Source organism: Aulonocara stuartgranti (assembly GCF_965226115.1).
Source record: "Aulonocara stuartgranti genome assembly, chromosome: 13".
Lineage (NCBI taxonomy): Eukaryota > Metazoa > Chordata > Actinopteri > Cichliformes > Cichlidae > Aulonocara > Aulonocara stuartgranti.
In genome coordinates, this window is record NC_138949.1 from 34,283,543 (window position 1) to 34,306,864 (window position 23,322).

The following is a 23,322-nucleotide window of genomic DNA, read 5'->3' on the forward strand; positions in this document are numbered from 1 at the left end:
GAGTATTTAAAGTAGAATGGGAGGCAGAGCCTTCAGTTTTCAGGCCCCTCTTCTGTGGAACCAGCTTCCAGTTTGGATTCAGGAGACAGACACGATCTCTACTTTTAAAACTTCAGAATCTCGCTTCTCAACTTCATATCCCATTAGCCTCAGTCGACCCCCCTTCAACCCTACCCGCTCCAGTACCAAACGCAGCCCATACGCACGCCCATCCTGGGCTATCCCTGGTTCTGTCGGCACAACCCCCATATCTCCTGGTCATCGTGTCAGATCCTGGGCTGGGGTCCCCGCTGTTTACAAAGCTGTTTCAACCCTGAGACCAGAATGGATCCCGCAAAACTACCCCCTTCAGAGCCCATTGATCTGGAGAAGATTCCTCAAGTCTTCCATGATCTCTCCGAGGTTCGGAGATACACTCTAACCTACCCCCGCTCACCCCTATGACCCCCTATATGTACCGAGACGCTGACAGGTTTTCGTAACCAGGGTGTTAATGTGACAGGACCATGACAGGTCCTGAGTGATGTGGACACCCAGGTACTGGAAGCTGTCCACTCTCTCCACTGGCGCGCCACTGATGATTAGGGACTCACCTGTTTTGTAGCAAAGTCCGCGATCAGCTCTGCTGATGTTTAGGAGGAGGTTGTTCTCCTGGCACCAGTTCTTCAGGATCCTCATCTCCTCCAGGTCGGCCTTCTCGGTGGTGTCAGAGACCAGGCACACCACAACGGTGTCGTCAGCAAACTTGACAATGGAGGTGGTGTCTGATGTGGCTACACAGTCATAAGTGTACAGTGAGTACAGCAGGGGGCTTAAAACACAGCCCTGAGGCGCTCCAGTGCTGAGTGAGATGGAGGGGGAGACTTGTTCTCCCACCCTTACCGATTGGGGTCCGTCTGTGAGGAAGTCGAGGATCCACTGACACAGTGATGAGCTGAGTCCTAGATCCTTCATGTGAAAAGCTTTGAGGGAATTATTGTGCTGAATGCTGAACTGTAGTCCATGAACGGATAAGAGAGGAGCGAGCCAAAAACAGGAAACACCTATTTCTTATGAGGGTGGCAAAGGTTAAACATTGAAGAGTATATAAATGATGTTTTACACACATATTGCAATCGTGCTCATATGAGTTGTAACTCAGCCCTAAGAAGGTCAAAAGCTTCGTTCAGCGTGACCGTCTGAACTGATATGCTGCAGGGATGGCGTGGAGTGTAGTGAATGGATGCATAACAGGCTTACATACACAAACATCACATAGATTTATTTTCTAGGGTAAAGGTGGAACACGTCTTGCTTTGTCTTTGCTTAGCAACTAGTGATGCAGAAGGTGTTAAAGATAAGCCATGAATAAGTCAACAGGAAACGTGTTGGGGTGCGACGGCTGAAACAAAATGTTGCAGATAACGGAAACTTGTCTAACTGTCATTAGCTGTAACTTTTGCACGTTATGTATCTGCTTGAAGCAAAAAGGGGCGTAAACCCTGATAGACAAAAATTTTGGAGTGTGCTTTCTAGTGGAGATTTATGCTGATATGGTGATGGTGTATATCTGACCCTGGGTGGGTTTAATACAATTAAAAGTGTTGCTCACACACATAAAGAGCATTGAGATTAAGTAAAGTTAATATAAAGGATAGAGCCCAGAACGGGATATTTTGAACCAACTTTGAATAATTAAGGGAACATTAGATGAACACAGTAGATTATTGAGGCGTAGCAGAGGGAGGCGTTTTGTTTTCTGACTTTACAGGAGAAGATTCCAGAACCAGAGCGAAACCACGGAGAGGTTGGTGAGAATCCAGAAACCAACCATCAGAAAGGGGAACTCACAAGAAGCACAGAGAACCACAGCTCCAGGAAATGTTGCTTAGGAGACTAAAAGCTCGTTGGACACACGTTAAATGTGAGCATAAAAGTAATGAAGAGTAATGAGAAGGACTTTAGGAATAGTTTGCAGGATTTCTGTGTTATTTAAATTGCCCAAGAATAGTGTTAAGACCGGATATATGTTACCCGTAGAGGGGGTGAAAACAGTCTCCATATTCTGGAATATGTCAAATTAAAGATCGTTTTTTGAGCTATGACCACTTTGAGCCGTGTCTTTCTTTGCCGTAAAGAATACAAAGAACTGGATTTAATACCCTGCTGTCTTGCAACATCTGATTAACAATGTCTTTCGTGACATGCTAGGCTGGTGGCCGTTGGCATATTTGGATTACTTTTTGATCTACTCTGGTCCCAAGAAGACCATGTTACTCATCTTAGGGTGGTGCTTAACAGACAGTTCGAACACCAGCTAGTCTGTGAGCTGGAGAAATGTGCCCGCTATCAAAGCTCCACCCCCTTCTTCGGCTTCATTAACTCTTTGTGGCAATGATCGGACCGACAGTGCATATCGGCGTGTTTGGGTTCCTTTATTTTGTTCAACAGCTCTTTTAGGCACAACTCGAGCCAGGAGTCTGCTCGTCTCGCAGCGTCCTCCACTGCACACACACAGTTTCTGCCAACACTATATATAAGGAGAGAGTCACTGGTCTCACCGCACCACCCCTCCACTGCCAGCAGGCCAGAGACCACCCCCTGCCACACTCTTCTATGGTTTACCCATGGATTCGCAGAAGGTTCAAGCTGTTGCTCAGTGGCTGCAACCAACTAGCCTCAAACAGCTGCAGGGGTTTCATTAACTTCTATCGGTGCTTTTGTGACATGTTCTATTTTCTTATTGACATTTCTTCCCAGGAGGCTTTGGGAAAATGGCGCACGTCACCCGAATGACTACTTCTTCCGTCTGAGAGTGATTGTGAGAAATTCTCTGTCTATCTTGGACTTAACTGGATTGTCATTCACTGGCAATGCTACACACCAGTCACCATGAGCTCCAGGCCTGTCTGCTTTTGTGATTTCAGAGTCTGTCACAGCTCCTAAGAATGGTGCTGTAACGGTCGCAAGGTAATGTGAAGGGGACCAGATGGGAGAAAACAACCACACGAGCCTTCAAACGCCTTTCAGAGCTCTGAATATGTTTGTCTTAAACAAATACAGAGGTTTAACACTCTCAACAGCGACACATCTAAAGACGAACAACCCAGCCTCTCAAAAAAACCTCCTTAAATAGATGCCGGTCATACCACCACCAATAAAAGACTTCCCCCCGACACGGCCCAGCTACAAAAAACCTATACGGTGAAATACTTCAGTTATTCTAACACACCTCACACAAATCTGATCACAAACACACTCCAGCTAAATAATATACAAACTAACTAAATCCAATCAAACTGAAAGTTCAGCTGGGAAAGGCTCCAGCACCCCCACAACCCTGACAAGGATAAGTGGAGGAGAAGGGATAGATGGCTGGAAAATTAACTGATCCAGTGTCTGTGACCAGGATGGAAACTGCATTGTTCTTCCTCATCCCGAGGTTGTTGTCACACCTGCACTGCAGGTAAACTGCCTGGCTTAGTATGAAGGATATCTCTGATTAACTGAAAAAGAGACATCAGTGCACAAAACTTCAGATGGCAAGTTTTCAAGGCTGCCAAAAACATCCTCATACTCAGCGTGACTGATTAGTATGATCAGAAACTGCCAAAAGAACAGAGTCGAACTCTGTCCGGTTGTAATACAAGACATTTACTGCCAAGCAGTCCTGATTTGATAAATGAACATCACACCCTCAGTATATTCCTCTATGTCCACACAGTCCCCAGATGTTGTCTGAAAATGCTCCATGGTGTGCACTCCAAGCAGCCCATAGCATTGGAACAGCCTCCTGTGCCCACACTACAACGTCCACGACCACAGGCGGCTCTTTTCTCACTCTGGGCGTGTACACTGTGTTCATCAGCAAAGTGAGATGGTTGGAGCTTCCAGTGTGAGGTAAGGGGGCTGCAGTGTATTCATTGTTGATATTTATGAGTCCCTCTGTTTGCACACATAACACGCTGTTGCATGTTGAGAGCAAACAGACGTAAGCCTTGTTGAAACTCCTTGCAAAGATGTGAAATGCATCTGTGATTTGAGGACAGTGCTGTAGTTCTCTCATCGCCTGCTTTACATCTGGACTCGGCAGAATTTGCACTGCGGTAATGATGCTTTGTCATAGCTCGCGTGGTAGACAGAAAGGCCAGCATTTCACAGTCATCAATTCCACATCAGGAGACCAGGAGATGCCAGCAAATCAAAATATTTCCATAAAAGATGACCAAAAGAAGAATTGACTTTATGTACACTAAGCTTGGATACAGTAAACACATTGATGAACGGAGCAGAAACACAGGCTCTATGTTTGCTGCTTAGCAGACTGACCAGCAGTGCACTCAGCTTTAGGCAGACTTTACTTGATGTATCACTCCTCCACCTTATCCTGGTGGAAGAGTTTGTGTGACCGATTGATCCTTGGCTCTTTGTTATTGATAGAAATTCACCCCTGGTTGAGTTCAAACAGACTTGCATCGACTGGTTCAGTGCTTGTATGTTGGGGTTTACTCCAGTGAATGAAGGGGTCACTTTCCTGGTATTTGACTTGAGCACAGGTTCTGACTGTTGTCTGCACTTTAGATGCTAAACTTGACTTGTGTTCGGTTGTTGGAAGGAGCTTTGCAGTTTTGAAAGTCAAACTGATGTTAGTTTGGAGAACCAATGAAACCCCGGAACAATCTTAAGCATCTGGCTGTCAGCGTGAAACCGTTTGGACAAAGCCATCACCTTGATGCATCATCCAGGTAAGTAAATCCCAAAGAGTTGATTCTGTTCATCTGGATGTTTTCAGTGGGAGAAACATTTTGTCACTCATCCAAGTTCTTCAGTCTCAGCTGACTGCAGGTTTCCAACCTTACAAACAGGACATTTGCACAATGACTGAAACCAGCGCAGTGAAAGAACAACGGGCTGAGAGGTCAGCTCATCATGAATATGCAAATTTCCATGACCTTTGATCAACAACCACTGATCAAAGCTCACAGCATTGTAAGATGGTGACAGATGTACCCTTAGGCCCCCTCCTCGATTCAGAGATGGTCTTTCCTTTTTCACGTAAATGGCCTCCTTGACTCCGCCCTCATTTCTCCCACTGAAAACGTTACGTCCAGATGAACAGAATCAACTTTTTGGGACAAAGCCACCACTTCTGTCTGATTCACAGCTGAAGAATGAGGCTGCTCAGCATTGCCCTGTCACACCTGTCCGGCAGGTAAACGTATCAGTTTGAAGGATATTTGGTGATTTCCTGAAAGAGGGGAAACATCAGGGGAAGCCCTCCAGAAAAATCTAAAACTTCCTCGTTGTCAGTGTGACTGACTATTTAGCTTCTAACACCAATTTCAAACACCTGTGTAGACACCTGTGGGTGTGAGTGCTCGTGTTTATAAGGTTTCTCCATTCGAGTTTTTACAGTAGGTAGGTGCAGGGAGCCACAGCCCTGCCCCCCAGGACATGAAGCATGCATAGAGGAGGCCCCACACATCTAGAGCCCCCCACAGCCTCAGGAGGACCACCACAGGGGCAATCACAGCACCCACTCAGAAAAGAGCAAAGGAGAGCCCAGCAGCCATGGTGCCGAAGCCACTGGAGGCTGTAGCAACGAGGCTACGCAAGAGAAACGAGCACTGGCACAGACCCCCACCCCTGAAGCCCTGCTACATTAGGCTGCCAGAAAAACACCACCCAAGAGCTACCAGACCCCATCCAGGTCAGTGCGACACCACACACCCCAAGCCCATTAACCCCCCCCAATATCAACTACAAAAAGCAAAGGTACGGCAAAACTATGGTGATGGAGACTAATATGGTAAATGGCCTGTATTTATATAGCGCTTTACACATCCACACATCCACACACTGGTGATGGCAGCTACATTGTAGCCACAGCCGCCCTGGGGCGCACTGACAGAGGCGAGGATGCCGGACACTGGCGCCACCGGGCCCTCTGACCGCCACCAGTAGGCAACGGGTGAAGTGTCTCGCCCAAGGACACAACGACCGAGACTGTCCGAGCTGGGGCTCGAACCGGCAACCTTCCGATTACAAGACGAACTCCCAACTCTTGAGCCACGATCGTCCCATATTAATAAATTGATTACAACAAACAATAATTGTCACTGAACTCTTTTTATTTACAGGCATTTTTAACATGTATGAACATAACACGAACAATTTTACATGGATATTTATTTGATGAGAAGAAAGTAAATAACAATAACTATAAAACAAGAGTATTTATAATGCATCAACAACAATCCAGCCTGGGATCCTCCCGGTTAAAAACACGGTCCAGGACTGGACACTCAGGCTAATCCTGCAGGGTCTGGTTCAGGAAAAGGTGGCGAACAACACAAACAGTTTTAGTAGAAAGGTGTGATTCCAATTAGTTGAAGAGATCAAAGCATTATTCAGATTATTAAGCTTAAGTAAAATATACTAATACGCTGTGAAAAGACTTAAATGTTATAGACTTCATCTGTGTAAACAAGCTTTTTTGTGAACTCTAAAATAAGCCTGTTTCTCCAAGAGGAGCGTCAGTAACCATCAGCATTTGTTCAGGAGGGAGACAAGCCGAGGACAAGCTCTTCAACCCCGGACCTGGGCCTGCTCAAGGTCACCAGGGATTGGCAGATGCAAGTGGACTTGGATCAGAGGATCATTTTTACCACAGAGATCATAACAACTACTCTGCGACCAGACCTCGTCTTTGGGTCTAACTCCCAAAAACTTGTGTACGTCATTGGGCTGACAGTACCATCGGTGTGTGGTTCTCCAGCTGCACCACAGCACACAGAAAGGCACTCCAGAGGGTCATCAATATGGCCCAAAAAATCATTGGACATCCTCTTCCTTCCATGAAGGACCTGTACAGCACTAAGTTAAGTTACTGAGTTGTGTTGTTTGTGTTGCGTTGTGATGTGTCGTATTTGTCGTGTTGTACATAGTGCCGACGTGGGACAGTTTTCCAGTTTGTGAGATGTGGGAAGCCAGATCGGGCGACCCCCTTCCGGCTCTCGTCTCTGCTCTCTCCTATCTGTCCCTTTTGTCTTACTTCTCTCTATCACCATTTCTTTCCCTTTGAAGAAGTGAGGCTCCAAAAATGTTAAAGAGGTAAGCATTACTTTTCAGTTGCAGTGAATTGATAGAAGAAGATAAATAGTAGAAAACTAAACAGAAGAAAGTCGACGAGAACCAATTTAACATAAACCAGTGACACACTCTGGGACCTGATCAACCCTGGCAGGGCCTCCTTGGATGAGGGTGTCTGGTGATAATGGCCGAAACACCCGATGAATCCAAGGTCCACTACTGACGATGTGTCCCAAATTTGAGTATGATAATCTAGATCAGATCTCTAGTTCCTAAACCTAACCAAGGAAGGAAAAAATGGCAGATTAGTGTGGTGGATCATAAATTTGATTAGTTTTGAAGTTGTACATCTCTGTTCCTTATATTTCATGTCATGCCCTTATTAATGTTTTATTTGTTGCTTTGACTGTTTTCGAATAGAATATGCAGTGGGAATATAGAGGGAGATAAGCAGTGAAAGTTTTGCCTGGGTTGATTGTGCGTCGATCCATTGTTAATGCCTCAGGGCTCCAGTAGGTGGGTTCGCGCGCTTCCTCCTTCACTCAATACAGACGAGTGAGAGTGAGAGCTGCGTGTCTGTGCCGTTCTTTCACCTCTCCTCACTATTTCCCCTGTTTAAGGTAACTGTCATGCACAAATCTGTATAAATGTGTGTTACTGTTGATTATTACATTGTTATCATTGGTTATTGTAGTGAAAGATGTGAATTGCGGACTATTTTGCTGAGAAGTTCCAGTTAATCTCTGTTGCTGCGTATGCTAGTTTTCGCTATTACTCCGCCATATTGTGTGAAGATTTTTCTGTTACTATCTGTATAAGTTAACTACTGAAAGACATGCAGTACTTAAAGTATTATTTCATTGCTGTGGAAAGTTAGTGACTGTGTCAGCTAACATGTGCGAGTTAAAAATATGTTTTTGTCTAATGCTACAGTTCATGTTATCTAAAGTATTCTCATCAGCTAATGCAGCGAACAATAGTCACTTAGTTTGGATACAGTTGTCCTGAGACTGAGTGCATCCATAAGAATATTGTTTTGGTTGTATTGCTTCTGAAACTCAATACAGACGAGTGAGAGTGAGAGCTGCGTGTCTGTGCCTTCCTTTCACCTCTCCTCACTATTTCCCCTGTTTAAGGGCACAACATTAGCTTGTGATAAAAGACCGAAGCACCCTGTGAAGTTTAGGCAACGATGTGTCCTGCTGGTAAAGTTTCTTGGCTGCCATCCCTCAAGATTTTCTCCATTTGAAGCGATGAATTATCAGGGACTGTAACATCTAGTCCTTTTTACTGAATCAGAATTAAGCTGTTTAATATGAAGCCTAAAAGTATTTGTCCCACATGTAAAAACAACACCTACCTTTCATCTCTAACCATCATTATTTTTTTCTGTGGTTTTCTTGTGTTGAACTCTGAAAAACGACATTTACTCTCTGCACGTGACTCCAACCAGCTTTAACCGATCAATAAATAAATCGATCACAGGCTGATCACAGCCGGCTGCTGCTGAGCGTCACGGCCATCAGGATGAAGGCTTCTGCTGATTTCTCCCTGTCCTCTGTCCCAGCAGAGAAATGACGCCCTCTGCTGGGATGAAGAAGAAACTGCAGCAGTGACTGCGCTCATGCAGCACATCAGGCTGCTTTTCAGATGAAAACGTTCCCTTTTGATAAAGCATGCAGGTGGGACAGGTGACCCTGACCCAGCTTACACATGATGCACTCAGTGTTTCTTCTTCACTCACCACTGTGCATGCAATCAATACTTATTATTAACCTTTGACTCTCTACCATGCTGTAGCTCATCACCGTTTCCATAGTGACACTGAAGCTTCCAGAAATCAACAGAGACTTCCACAGACTGTAGATAAAAGATGGAAACAGCAGGAATCCACAGCAATGCTTCTCTGAATGACATCATCAGTCCTTAGAGCGCCACTTCAGCTGGTTTAATGGACACAGCGCCGGCAGAGCGAACACTGCAGCGTGTCTGCTGTGGAAGACCTAAATGGACAGCCAGCCAATCAGAGAACCAGCTTGTGCACAGCAAATTCAAAAGTGTTAAATGTTTTGGTGTTAATAGTCTCCTTGCAAAAGTAGAGTTAATTTTACTCTAAGCAGAGTCACATTCTTTTAATGTAACTCTGAGGTGTAAAATGATAGTAGTTAAAATCGAGTGTTAAAAATGAGTGTTTCTCTGTCAAATCTGGAGGTGTTACAATGGAAACATTAACTCTTGACCTCTTAACTCTGAACTCCTACAGGGGCTATGACACCAACAGAGTAAATTCACAGACTCCGCCCCCAGCACGGCTCCAATCGAAGCTGAAGTGAAGCCGTTTCAGAACATTTTGCTCTACATATTTGAGTTGTTTGCCATGCTTGGTAAGTCATGTTTTCAAAGATTGTTTCAATTATTTCTATTAGCTTTTACTTCTGTGGCTCTTTGGAGTTGAGACAAAGCTGTGTGAAAGGCATTAGCCATGTTGCTCGCTGATAGCATAACATTCTGTTTTAGCTAGCTGAAAGGTATTGTTTGCGGGCAAATACCACAGCCTTGAAAAAAGCTTGCATGTGAATTTTCAGTCAAACTTTTGGTCAAATACACCTAAAACAATGTGTAGAATGTGAAATGTTGGTATAATGGTGCTACTTGAAGCCTGAAAACGATCGCCCATAAAAAAAACAACGAGCAAACAGCAGTAGCAGACGTCCTGACTGGATTCTACGTTAGCATAGATCCCTCCAGAGTTTTGTGCACACGGTTTAGGTAAAAATGAAAAAGGCTGAGGTTTTACATTTAGTTCAGTGTTACCTGTTGTCTGTGTCCTTGTCTTTTGGGAAAATACTTTACACAAGTAATGGCTCAAAGAGGATTCCTTTTTTTTTTACTGTGCTGCAATTGTTTACTGGATTATTTGTGCCATTAATTAGTGTCAACTAATTTTTATTCAATCTCCGCACAGGATATGCTTGTGAAGATGGAATATGGGGGAGAGCAGAAGTGCGTTGAAGTTCCACAAAGGGATGAATGAAGGACATGCATATTGTATTGAAGAAATAAGTGATGAGAATGCTGTTATTTGCATTTACCATGTCAGACCTTTTGATAAACACAATTCTAATGAAAGTGAGAACATGTATACTGTTACATCTTTCAGAAAATGTTTTGAAATTGTGGTGCACAGTTCAGAATAAATGTTTTTCAAAAACCATTGCATCTTTTTAGCAAATGTTTATTTCCAAAAGAAATTTCTAGAAGTTCAGAACAGTAAAATTCCCGCTTTTTAGAATGAATTAGAAGATAACTCTTACGTAGTTAAACTAAAATACTCTTTGAGAGTTAATATATAAACTCTTAACACCAAGTGTTAAATTATCAACTCCAGACAGATTTGGTGTTTAACACTAAATCAGAGTTAACGTACCAACTCTCCAAAAACAGTTAAATTAACACTCTCTGGTGTGGACCCATATAGACACTTTAATAGTGTTGAAATCAAATCCGACAGTGTTAATTTGGACATGCTGGATTTGCTGTGTGAGGTCTTCATGGACTCTCTCCTGGTTTGTTAGCTGTGCACGTTTACCTGTGTAAGTCTGACACCCACCTGTGCACATCTGGACTCTTCTTCTGTGGTTTTGTCCTCCCAGAAACATTTTTGACTTTGGAACAAAATGAGAGTGAAATCATTTCAGGTGCTGATGAAACCTGATGAACTCAAAGTGTTCAGGCTGACGAGCGAAACACATCATTAAAACTCCCACCTGCCCCCCACACTCAGCTGTTTTTCATCTGCAGTAACCTTCATGTGTCTCATGAAGCCGTGCAAAGCTTCGCCTTCTGACTGTGAAGCTCGTCAGTCACAGACCTTCCTCACAGACCCATTGCGTCCTGATTGGGAGGTTTTTATTGTTTTTGCAGAATCTTTGAGGCCCGAGGACTTCATGAGCCGTCAGCAGATTTACACAGGAAACTAAAAGTTTCATGTCTGTGAAAAACTACCTGTGAGAGGCAGGTTGTAGTGCTGCTGTAGTCTGATCTACGTGACTGCACGAATCCACCAGTTCAGTTTATTGTGTGAAATCAATCAAATCACACTTGTGAACGCTGAGCTCTGAGCTGTCATGACTGATCACATGTGTGTGATACCGTGTGTGTGATCACATGTGTGTGATACCGTGTGTGTCCTTTTCAGGAAGACAGAAACAAACTATAAGAAGGAGGATGATGTCACCTCCAGCAGGGATGGTGCACACGGCCTCAGAAACATCCACCACATGCGGTGCTGCTGTTACACTAATCTCAGCAGTGCAGGAAGTTACCTGTTAGTGACGCATGTGTTTACAACCACTGGAAACTAAATGTGACCAAAGCAAGAAGACGTGCAGATTCACTGACACACATCTGAGTTTCAGGGGCTCTGACAGGCAGACGTTTGGCTCCCCCGACTGGATGGAAGAGAAATTTGTAAAACTCACCTGTGTTATCTACAGTACAGGTGAGAACGCCACCACACGGTCAGATTTGAGATTTTAAAAGCTTCCAATGAGCCCACAGAACTCCTTCTCAGTTGCCTGTATGTGTCAGCACACGCACACCTGGAGCCTGCAGGTTGGCCCCGCCCACACCTGCCCGCTGTGGGTCCACACAGAGAACAGTTAGATTTTTGTTGCTGTCCTGGAAACAGACGTTTTCCAGTCAGCAGGTAACACAGATTTAATACTACGTCTATTCTGTGAGCTTTACTGGACGCTTGTTTTAAACAGACGATGATAACGTGCTGAGAGTTCATCTGACTGAGACAGTAACACACACACAGCAGAAACATCACAGAGCTTTTATTTGGATGTGAAACAGAGCGCGCGGCTCTCAGGACATCACGCCTTTAGTCTGGATCTCTGAATGACATCGTGAGCTTTAAGAGCACCAGATTTGTGCTCCATTCCTTGTAACAACCAGACGACCATCGTTGGTCAGGGTCAGGCGCATCGTCCTGATGTCGGCGTTAATGGCGGTTCCAGAGCTCCAAACTGGTTTATCGTCCTGGGTGTACAGGACCAGGTTGGAATCCGACTGCAGGAGGAGCCGCGCAGGGTTTTTGCCGTTTGTGGCTGTGGCCCAGATAGGAGACCACTTGTAGACGACAAAGTTGCCATCTTCCTGCAAAGTGGAAGCAAAGAGAGCGGATCAGTTTGAACGTTTATACTGTGAGCTACAAATCATATGGACGACGATACGATTCGTTAAAACAAGGTAGAATAGCTGTGCAGCTTTCAGCAAATCAGGTGTTAAGTGAATATTCAGATGTAATTGTCAGCGTCTGAGACTTCCCACTTCTCTTTATTTCTGTATTCCTAACTTCCTGATCTCTTTGTTTTGGTGAAATCTCATCATTGGGGCTCTTTTATTCATAGATTCGTTTTATTGCCATTTTCTCAGGAAGGGTTTTCATAAACTTCACTAAAAAATCATTATCAAAAGAAAAGTTTTCTAGCCAGGAAAAAGTGGCCAGTAAAACTGATCTCTTTCTATATCTGCACGTTAAAGACCAGCTGTCAACTTTTAATGTTACCAGCTGTGTTTCTGGGCCATGTAATCATAAACTGATGAGGACAAGGTCACATTTTCCCACCTGTAGGATGGCTTTGAAGTCTCCATTTACACTGACGAGGGACTCGCCTTTACGCAGCTCCTGGTTAGTGCTGATGGAGTTCTTACTCATGATTCTAAAGGACAGAAGTTACAGTTATTTTCATTTAAGAGACATTTTACAGATTTCAGTTCAAATCAGAAACTGTGAATTTTAATGCGTGTAAATGAGCCTGCACCATATTTCAGTTTATTTTACCAAAAGATCAAATGCCTGCAGCTACAAACCCCAGGCAAGATTAATTCTTACAGCTGCTGCATTTATGTACAAAGCTGTAACTCACCGGCTATGAACGCAGAAACGTCAGTGGGAGAATCAGATGCTGAACGTGCTGCAGCGACAGAGCAGAGCCTCATTTATACTGTTTGATAGCAGCAAAGGGTGATGGGAGGGGAGATGGGGACATCAAGAAAGTCAGGTTTTTTTATTCCTTCTTCCTTGGAAATTCTTTTAAAAGAAAGTAAAATATGAGGATATGTTACCTAGAATTACCTCTGACAACAGATTTCTTCATGCTGAAACCCACACGTCCACACACTTTTATACAGGACACTGAAAATCTTTCACACACTCTAAATTTACAGTACTGGGCAAAAGTTTTAGGCAGGTGAGAAAGAAAAGCTGTAAACATGCTTTCAATAATGGAAGTGTTCATCGTGTATTTTCATCAGTCAACAAAATACAGTAAATGAACAAAAGAGAAATCTAAATCAAACCAGTACCTGGTGTGACCACCCTTTGCCTTCTTCTAAGTACATTTGCACACAGTTTTTGAAGAAACTCGGCTGGTGAGTTGATCCAAACATCTCAGAGAACTAAGCACAGATCTTCTGTGGATGTAGGCTTCCTCACATCCTTCATGTAATCCCAGACACACACAATGATGTTGAGATCAGGGCTCTGTGGGGGCCAGAGCATCACTTCCAGTACTTCTTGTTCTTCTTTACACTGAAGATAGTTCTTAATGACTTTGGCTGTGTGTTTGGGGTCGTTGTCCTGCTGCAGAATACATTTGGCATCACCTTGGCCTCCAGTAACGCTGTGAGGAACCTTGGAGTCATGTTTGACCAGGACATGTCCTTCAACGCACATATTAAACAAATATGTAAGACTGCTTTCTTCCATTTGCGCAACATCTCTAAAGTTAGAAATATCCTGTCTCAGAGTGACGCTGAAAAACTAGTTCATGCATTTATTACTTCCAGGCTGGACGACTGTAATTCATTATTATCAGGAAGTCCAAAAAACTCCCTGAAAAGCCTTCAGCTGATCCAAAATGCTGCAGCAAGAGTCCTGACAGGGACTAGAAAGAGAGAGCAGATTTCTCCTGTTTTGGCTTCCTGTTAAATCCAGAATTCAAAATCCTGCTCCTCACATACAAGGTCTTAAATAATCAGGCCCCATCTTGTCTTAATGACCTTGTAGTACCATATCACCCTATTAGAGCACTTCGCTCTCGCTCTGCAGGCCTACTTGTTGTTCCTAGAGTATTTAAAGTAGAATGGGAGGCAGAGCCTTCAGTTTTCAGGCCCCTCTTCTGTGGAACCAGCTTCCAGTTTGGATTCGGGAGACAGACACGATCTCTACTTTTAAAACTTCAGAATCTCGCTTCTCAACTTCATATCCCATTAGCCTCAGTCGACCCCCCTTCAACCCTACCCGCTCCAGTACCAAACGCAGCCCATACGCACGCCCATCCTGGGCTATCCCTGGTTCTGTCGGCACAACCCCCATATCTCCTGGTCATCGTGTCAGATCCTGGGCTGGGGTCCCCGCTGTTTACAAAGCTGTTTCAACCCTGAGACCAGAATGGATCCCGCAAAACTACCCCCTTCAGAGCCCATTGATCTGGAGAAGATTCCTCAAGTCTTCCATGATCTCTCCGAGGTTCGGAGATACACTCTAACCTACCCCCGCTCACCCCTATGACCCCCTATATGTACCGAGACGCTGACAGGTTTTCGTAACCAGGGTGTTAATGTGACAGGACCATGACAGGTCCTGAGTGATGTGGACACCCAGGTACTGGAAGCTGTCCACTCTCTCCACTGGCGCGCCACTGATGATTAGGGACTCACCTGTTTTGTAGCAAAGTCCGCGATCAGCTCTGCTGATGTTTAGGAGGAGGTTGTTCTCCTGGCACCAGTTCTTCAGGATCCTCATCTCCTCCAGGTCGGCCTTCTCGGTGGTGTCAGAGACCAGGCACACCACAACGGTGTCGTCAGCAAACTTGACAATGGAGGTGGTGTCTGATGTGGCTACACAGTCATAAGTGTACAGTGAGTACAGCAGGGGGCTTAAAACACAGCCCTGAGGCGCTCCAGTGCTGAGTGAGATGGAGGGGGAGACTTGTTCTCCCACCCTTACCGATTGGGGTCCGTCTGTGAGGAAGTCGAGGATCCACTGACACAGTGATGAGCTGAGTCCTAGATCCTTCATGTGAAAAGCTTTGAGGGAATTATTGTGCTGAATGCTGAACTGTAGTCCATGAACGGATAAGAGAGGAGCGAGCCAAAAACAGGAAACACCTATTTCTTATGAGGGTGGCAAAGGTTAAACATTGAAGAGTATATAAATGATGTTTTACACACATATTGCAATCGTGCTCATATGAGTTGTAACTCAGCCCTAAGAAGGTCAAAAGCTTCGTTCAGCGTGACCGTCTGAACTGATATGCTGCAGGGATGGCGTGGAGTGTAGTGAATGGATGCATAACAGGCTTACATACACAAACATCACATAGATTTATTTTCTAGGGTAAAGGTGGAACACGTCTTGCTTTGTCTTTGCTTAGCAACTAGTGATGCAGAAGGTGTTAAAGATAAGCCATGAATAAGTCAACAGGAAACGTGTTGGGGTGCGACGGCTGAAACAAAATGTTGCAGATAACGGAAACTTGTCTAACTGTCATTAGCTGTAACTTTTGCACGTTATGTATCTGCTTGAAGCAAAAAGGGGCGTAAACCCTGATAGACAAAAATTTTGGAGTGTGCTTTCTAGTGGAGATTTATGCTGATATGGTGATGGTGTATATCTGACCCTGGGTGGGTTTAATACAATTAAAAGTGTTGCTCACACACATAAAGAGCATTGAGATTAAGTAAAGTTAATATAAAGGATAGAGCCCAGAACGGGATATTTTGAACCAACTTTGAATAATTAAGGGAACATTAGATGAACACAGTAGATTATTGAGGCGTAGCAGAGGGAGGCGTTTTGTTTTCTGACTTTACAGGAGAAGATTCCAGAACCAGAGCGAAACCACGGAGAGGTTGGTGAGAATCCAGAAACCAACCATCAGAAAGGGGAACTCACAAGAAGCACAGAGAACCACAGCTCCAGGAAATGTTGCTTAGGAGACTAAAAGCTCGTTGGACACACGTTAAATGTGAGCATAAAAGTAATGAAGAGTAATGAGAAGGACTTTAGGAATAGTTTGCAGGATTTCTGTGTTATTTAAATTGCCCAAGAATAGTGTTAAGACCGGATATATGTTACCCGTAGAGGGGGTGAAAACAGTCTCCATATTCTGGAATATGTCAAATTAAAGATCGTTTTTTGAGCTATGACCACTTTGAGCCGTGTCTTTCTTTGCCGTAAAGAATACAAAGAACTGGATTTAATACCCTGCTGTCTTGCAACATCTGATTAACAATGTCTTTCGTGACATGCTAGGCTGGTGGCCGTTGGCATATTTGGATTACTTTTTGATCTACTCTGGTCCCAAGAAGACCATGTTACTCATCTTAGGGTGGTGCTTAACAGACAGTTCGAACACCAGCTAGTCTGTGAGCTGGAGAAATGTGCCCGCTATCAAAGCTCCACCCCCTTCTTCGGCTTCATTAACTCTTTGTGGCAATGATCGGACCGACAGTGCATATCGGCGTGTTTGGGTTCCTTTATTTTGTTCAACAGCTCTTTTAGGCACAACTCGAGCCAGGAGTCTGCTCGTCTCGCAGCGTCCTCCACTGCACACACACAGTTTCTGCCAACACTATATATAAGGAGAGAGTCACTGGTCTCACCGCACCACCCCTCCACTGCCAGCAGGCCAGAGACCACCCCCTGCCACACTCTTCTATGGTTTACCCATGGATTCGCAGAAGGTTCAAGCTGTTGCTCAGTGGCTGCAACCAACTAGCCTCAAACAGCTGCAGGGGTTTCATTAACTTCTATCGGTGCTTTTGTGACATGTTCTATTTTCTTATTGACATTTCTTCCCAGGAGGCTTTGGGAAAATGGCGCACGTCACCCGAATGACTACTTCTTCCGTCTGAGAGTGATTGTGAGAAATTCTCTGTCTATCTTGGACTTAACTGGATTGTCATTCACTGGCAATGCTACACACCAGTCACCATGAGCTCCAGGCCTGTCTGCTTTTGTGATTTCAGAGTCTGTCACAGCTCCTAAGAATGGTGCTGTAACGGTCGCAAGGTAATGTGAAGGGGACCAGATGGGAGAAAACAACCACACGAGCCTTCAAACGCCTTTCAGAGCTCTGAATATGTTTGTCTTAAACAAATACAGAGGTTTAACACTCTCAACAGCGACACATCTAAAGACGAACAACCCAGCCTCTCAAAAAAACCTCCTTAAATAGATGCCGGTCATACCACCACCAATAAAAGACTTCCCCCCGACACGGCCCAGCTACAAAAAACCTATACGGTGAAATACTTCAGTTATTCTAACACACCTCACACAAATCTGATCACAAACACACTCCAGCTAAATAATATACAAACTAACTAAATCCAATCAAACTGAAAGTTCAGCTGGGAAAGGCTCCAGCACCCCCACAACCCTGACAAGGATAAGTGGAGGAGAAGGGATAGATGGCTGGAAAATTAACTGATCCAGTGTCTGTGACCAGGATGGAAACTGCATTGTTCTTCCTCATCCCGAGGTTGTTGTCACACCTGCACTGCAGGTAAACTGCCTGGCTTAGTATGAAGGATATCTCTGATTAACTGAAAAAGAGACATCAGTGCACAAAACTTCAGATGGCAAGTTTTCAAGGCTGCCAAAAACATCCTCATACTCAGCGTGACTGATTAGTATGATCAGAAACTGCCAAAAGAACAGAGTCGAACTCTGTCCGGTTGTAATACAAGACATTTACTGCCAAGCAGTCCTGATTTGATAAATGAACATCACACCCTCAGTATATTCCTCTATGTCCACACAGTCCCCAGATGTTGTCTGAAAATGCTCCATGGTGTGCACTCCAAGCAGCCCATAGCATTGGAACAGCCTCCTGTGCCCACACTACAACGTCCACGACCACAGGCGGCTCTTTTCTCACTCTGGGCGTGTACACTGTGTTCATCAGCAAAGTGAGATGGTTGGAGCTTCCAGTGTGAGGTAAGGGGGCTGCAGTGTATTCATTGTTGATATTTATGAGTCCCTCTGTTTGCACACATAACACGCTGTTGCATGTTGAGAGCAAACAGACGTAAGCCTTGTTGAAACTCCTTGCAAAGATGTGAAATGCATCTGTGATTTGAGGACAGTGCTGTAGTTCTCTCATCGCCTGCTTTACATCTGGACTCGGCAGAATTTGCACTGCGGTAATGATGCTTTGTCATAGCTCGCGTGGTAGACAGAAAGGCCAGCATTTCACAGTCATCAATTCCACATCAGGAGACCAGGAGATGCCAGCAAATCAAAATATTTCCATAAAAGATGACCAAAAGAAGAATTGACTTTATGTACACTAAGCTTGGATACAGTAAACACATTGATGAACGGAGCAGAAACACAGGCTCTATGTTTGCTGCTTAGCAGACTGACCAGCAGTGCACTCAGCTTTAGGCAGACTTTACTTGATGTATCACTCCTCCACCTTATCCTGGTGGAAGAGTTTGTGTGACCGATTGATCCTTGGCTCTTTGTTATTGATAGAAATTCACCCCTGGTTGAGTTCAAACAGACTTGCATCGACTGGTTCAGTGCTTGTATGTTGGGGTTTACTCCAGTGAATGAAGGGGTCACTTTCCTGGTATTTGACTTGAGCACAGGTTCTGACTGTTGTCTGCACTTTAGATGCTAAACTTGACTTGTGTTCGGTTGTTGGAAGGAGCTTTGCAGTTTTGAAAGTCAAACTGATGTTAGTTTGGAGAACCAATGAAACCCCGGAACAATCTTAAGCATCTGGCTGTCAGCGTGAAACCGTTTGGACAAAGCCATCACCTTGATGCATCATCCAGGTAAGTAAATCCCAAAGAGTTGATTCTGTTCATCTGGATGTTTTCAGTGGGAGAAACATTTTGTCACTCATCCAAGTTCTTCAGTCTCAGCTGACTGCAGGTTTCCAACCTTACAAACAGGACATTTGCACAATGACTGAAACCAGCGCAGTGAAAGAACAACGGGCTGAGAGGTCAGCTCATCATGAATATGCAAATTTCCATGACCTTTGATCAACAACCACTGATCAAAGCTCACAGCATTGTAAGATGGTGACAGATGTACCCTTAGGCCCCCTCCTCGATTCAGAGATGGTCTTTCCTTTTTCACGTAAATGGCCTCCTTGACTCCGCCCTCATTTCTCCCACTGAAAACGTTACGTCCAGATGAACAGAATCAACTTTTTGGGACAAAGCCACCACTTCTGTCTGATTCACAGCTGAAGAATGAGGCTGCTCAGCATTGCCCTGTCACACCTGTCCGGCAGGTAAACGTATCAGTTTGAAGGATATTTGGTGATTTCCTGAAAGAGGGGAAACATCAGGGGAAGCCCTCCAGAAAAATCTAAAACTTCCTCGTTGTCAGTGTGACTGACTATTTAGCTTCTAACACCAATTTCAAACACCTGTGTAGACACCTGTGGGTGTGAGTGCTCGTGTTTATAAGGTTTCTCCATTCGAGTTTTTACAGTAGGTAGGTGCAGGGAGCCACAGCCCTGCCCCCCAGGACATGAAGCATGCATAGAGGAGGCCCCACACATCTAGAGCCCCCCACAGCCTCAGGAGGACCACCACAGGGGCAATCACAGCACCCACTCAGAAAAGAGCAAAGGAGAGCCCAGCAGCCATGGTGCCGAAGCCACTGGAGGCTGTAGCAACGAGGCTACGCAAGAGAAACGAGCACTGGCACAGACCCCCACCCCTGAAGCCCTGCTACATTAGGCTGCCAGAAAAACACCACCCAAGAGCTACCAGACCCCATCCAGGTCAGTGCGACACCACACACCCCAAGCCCATTAACCCCCCCCAATATCAACTACAAAAAGCAAAGGTACGGCAAAACTATGGTGATGGAGACTAATATGGTAAATGGCCTGTATTTATATAGCGCTTTACACATCCACACATCCACACACTGGTGATGGCAGCTACATTGTAGCCACAGCCGCCCTGGGGCGCACTGACAGAGGCGAGGATGCCGGACACTGGCGCCACCGGGCCCTCTGACCGCCACCAGTAGGCAACGGGTGAAGTGTCTCGCCCAAGGACACAACGACCGAGACTGTCCGAGCTGGGGCTCGAACCGGCAACCTTCCGATTACAAGACGAACTCCCAACTCTTGAGCCACGATCGTCCCATATTAATAAATTGATTACAACAAACAATAATTGTCACTGAACTCTTTTTATTTACAGGCATTTTTAACATGTATGAACATAACACGAACAATTTTACATGGATATTTATTTGATGAGAAGAAAGTAAATAACAATAACTATAAAACAAGAGTATTTATAATGCATCAACAACAATCCAGCCTGGGATCCTCCCGGTTAAAAACACGGTCCAGGACTGGACACTCAGGCTAATCCTGCAGGGTCTGGTTCAGGAAAAGGTGGCGAACAACACAAACAGTTTTAGTAGAAAGGTGTGATTCCAATTAGTTGAAGAGATCAAAGCATTATTCAGATTATTAAGCTTAAGTAAAATATACTAATACGCTGTGAAAAGACTTAAATGTTATAGACTTCATCTGTGTAAACAAGCTTTTTTGTGAACTCTAAAATAAGCCTGTTTCTCCAAGAGGAGCGTCAGTAACCATCAGCATTTGTTCAGGAGGGAGACAAGCCGAGGACAAGCTCTTCAACCCCGGACCTGGGCCTGCTCAAGGTCACCAGGGATTGGCAGATGCAAGTGGACTTGGATCAGAGGATCATTTTTACCACAGAGATCATAACAACTACTCTGCGACCAGACCTCGTCTTTGGGTCTAACTCCCAAAAACTTGTGTACGTCATTGGGCTGACAGTACCATCGGTGTGTGGTTCTCCAGCTGCACCACAGCACACAGAAAGGCACTCCAGAGGGTCATCAATATGGCCCAAAAAATCATTGGACATCCTCTTCCTTCCATGAAGGACCTGTACAGCACTAAGTTAAGTTACTGAGTTGTGTTGTTTGTGTTGCGTTGTGATGTGTCGTATTTGTCGTGTTGTACATAGTGCCGACGTGGGACAGTTTTCCAGTTTGTGAGATGTGGGAAGCCAGATCGGGCGACCCCCTTCCGGCTCTCGTCTCTGCTCTCTCCTATCTGTCCCTTTTGTCTTACTTCTCTCTATCACCATTTCTTTCCCTTTGAAGAAGTGAGGCTCCAAAAATGTTAAAGAGGTAAGCATTACTTTTCAGTTGCAGTGAATTGATAGAAGAAGATAAATAGTAGAAAACTAAACAGAAGAAAGTCGACGAGAACCAATTTAACATAAACCAGTGACACACTCTGGGACCTGATCAACCCTGGCAGGGCCTCCTTGGATGAGGGTGTCTGGTGATAATGGCCGAAACACCCGATGAATCCAAGGTCCACTACTGACGATGTGTCCCAAATTTGAGTATGATAATCTAGATCAGATCTCTAGTTCCTAAACCTAACCAAGGAAGGAAAAAATGGCAGATTAGTGTGGTGGATCATAAATTTGATTAGTTTTGAAGTTGTACATCTCTGTTCCTTATATTTCATGTCATGCCCTTATTAATGTTTTATTTGTTGCTTTGACTGTTTTCGAATAGAATATGCAGTGGGAATATAGAGGGAGATAAGCAGTGAAAGTTTTGCCTGGGTTGATTGTGCGTCGATCCATTGTTAATGCCTCAGGGCTCCAGTAGGTGGGTTCGCGCGCTTCCTCCTTCACTCAATACAGACGAGTGAGAGTGAGAGCTGCGTGTCTGTGCCGTTCTTTCACCTCTCCTCACTATTTCCCCTGTTTAAGGTAACTGTCATGCACAAATCTGTATAAATGTGTGTTACTGTTGATTATTACATTGTTATCATTGGTTATTGTAGTGAAAGATGTGAATTGCGGACTATTTTGCTGAGAAGTTCCAGTTAATCTCTGTTGCTGCGTATGCTAGTTTTCGCTATTACTCCGCCATATTGTGTGAAGATTTTTCTGTTACTATCTGTATAAGTTAACTACTGAAAGACATGCAGTACTTAAAGTATTATTTCATTGCTGTGGAAAGTTAGTGACTGTGTCAGCTAACATGTGCGAGTTAAAAATATGTTTTTGTCTAATGCTACAGTTCATGTTATCTAAAGTATTCTCATCAGCTAATGCAGCGAACAATAGTCACTTAGTTTGGATACAGTTGTCCTGAGACTGAGTGCATCCATAAGAATATTGTTTTGGTTGTATTGCTTCTGAAACTCAATACAGACGAGTGAGAGTGAGAGCTGCGTGTCTGTGCCTTCCTTTCACCTCTCCTCACTATTTCCCCTGTTTAAGGGCACAACATTAGCTTGTGATAAAAGACCGAAGCACCCTGTGAAGTTTAGGCAACGATGTGTCCTGCTGGTAAAGTTTCTTGGCTGCCATCCCTCAAGATTTTCTCCATTTGAAGCGATGAATTATCAGGGACTGTAACATCTAGTCCTTTTTACTGAATCAGAATTAAGCTGTTTAATATGAAGCCTAAAAGTATTTGTCCCACATGTAAAAACAACACCTACCTTTCATCTCTAACCATCATTATTTTTTTCTGTGGTTTTCTTGTGTTGAACTCTGAAAAACGACATTTACTCTCTGCACGTGACTCCAACCAGCTTTAACCGATCAATAAATAAATCGATCACAGGCTGATCACAGCCGGCTGCTGCTGAGCGTCACGGCCATCAGGATGAAGGCTTCTGCTGATTTCTCCCTGTCCTCTGTCCCAGCAGAGAAATGACGCCCTCTGCTGGGATGAAGAAGAAACTGCAGCAGTGACTGCGCTCATGCAGCACATCAGGCTGCTTTTCAGATGAAAACGTTCCCTTTTGATAAAGCATGCAGGTGGGACAGGTGACCCTGACCCAGCTTACACATGATGCACTCAGTGTTTCTTCTTCACTCACCACTGTGCATGCAATCAATACTTATTATTAACCTTTGACTCTCTACCATGCTGTAGCTCATCACCGTTTCCATAGTGACACTGAAGCTTCCAGAAATCAACAGAGACTTCCACAGACTGTAGATAAAAGATGGAAACAGCAGGAATCCACAGCAATGCTTCTCTGAATGACATCATCAGTCCTTAGAGCGCCACTTCAGCTGGTTTAATGGACACAGCGCCGGCAGAGCGAACACTGCAGCGTGTCTGCTGTGGAAGACCTAAATGGACAGCCAGCCAATCAGAGAACCAGCTTGTGC

At 44.5% G+C, this 23,322-nt stretch overlaps 1 protein-coding gene and 1 long non-coding RNA gene across 3 annotated transcripts; one reads left to right on the forward strand and one right to left on the reverse strand.

Moving 5' to 3' along the window:
* Positions 1–9,113: 9,113 nt before the first annotated feature.
* On the forward strand, positions 9,114–10,285 carry LOC309720019. Its single transcript, XR_014280385.1, has 2 exons — positions 9,114–9,455; positions 10,037–10,285. It is a non-coding gene; the product is annotated as an uncharacterized lncRNA (long non-coding RNA).
* Positions 10,286–11,895: 1,610 nt separating this feature from the next.
* Positions 11,896–16,279, reverse strand: LOC309720246 (B-type lectin plumieribetin-like). Of its 2 annotated transcripts, XM_082556948.1 has the most exons (4): positions 13,447–16,279; positions 13,008–13,171; positions 12,707–12,800; positions 11,896–12,234 (listed from the first exon to the last, which is right to left on the reverse strand). In XM_082556948.1, the coding sequence occupies exons 3-4, from the start codon at positions 12,794–12,796 to the stop codon at positions 11,992–11,994; spliced, it is 333 nt and encodes a 110-aa protein (XP_082413074.1). In that variant the 5' UTR covers positions 12,797–12,800; positions 13,008–13,171; positions 13,447–16,279; the 3' UTR covers positions 11,896–11,991. The 2 variants fall into 2 exon arrangements, with proteins under 2 accessions (XP_082413074.1, XP_082413075.1); XM_082556949.1 differs by lacking the exon at positions 13,447–16,279 and having other exon boundaries at positions 13,008–13,208.
* Positions 16,280–23,322: the final 7,043 nt, after the last annotated feature.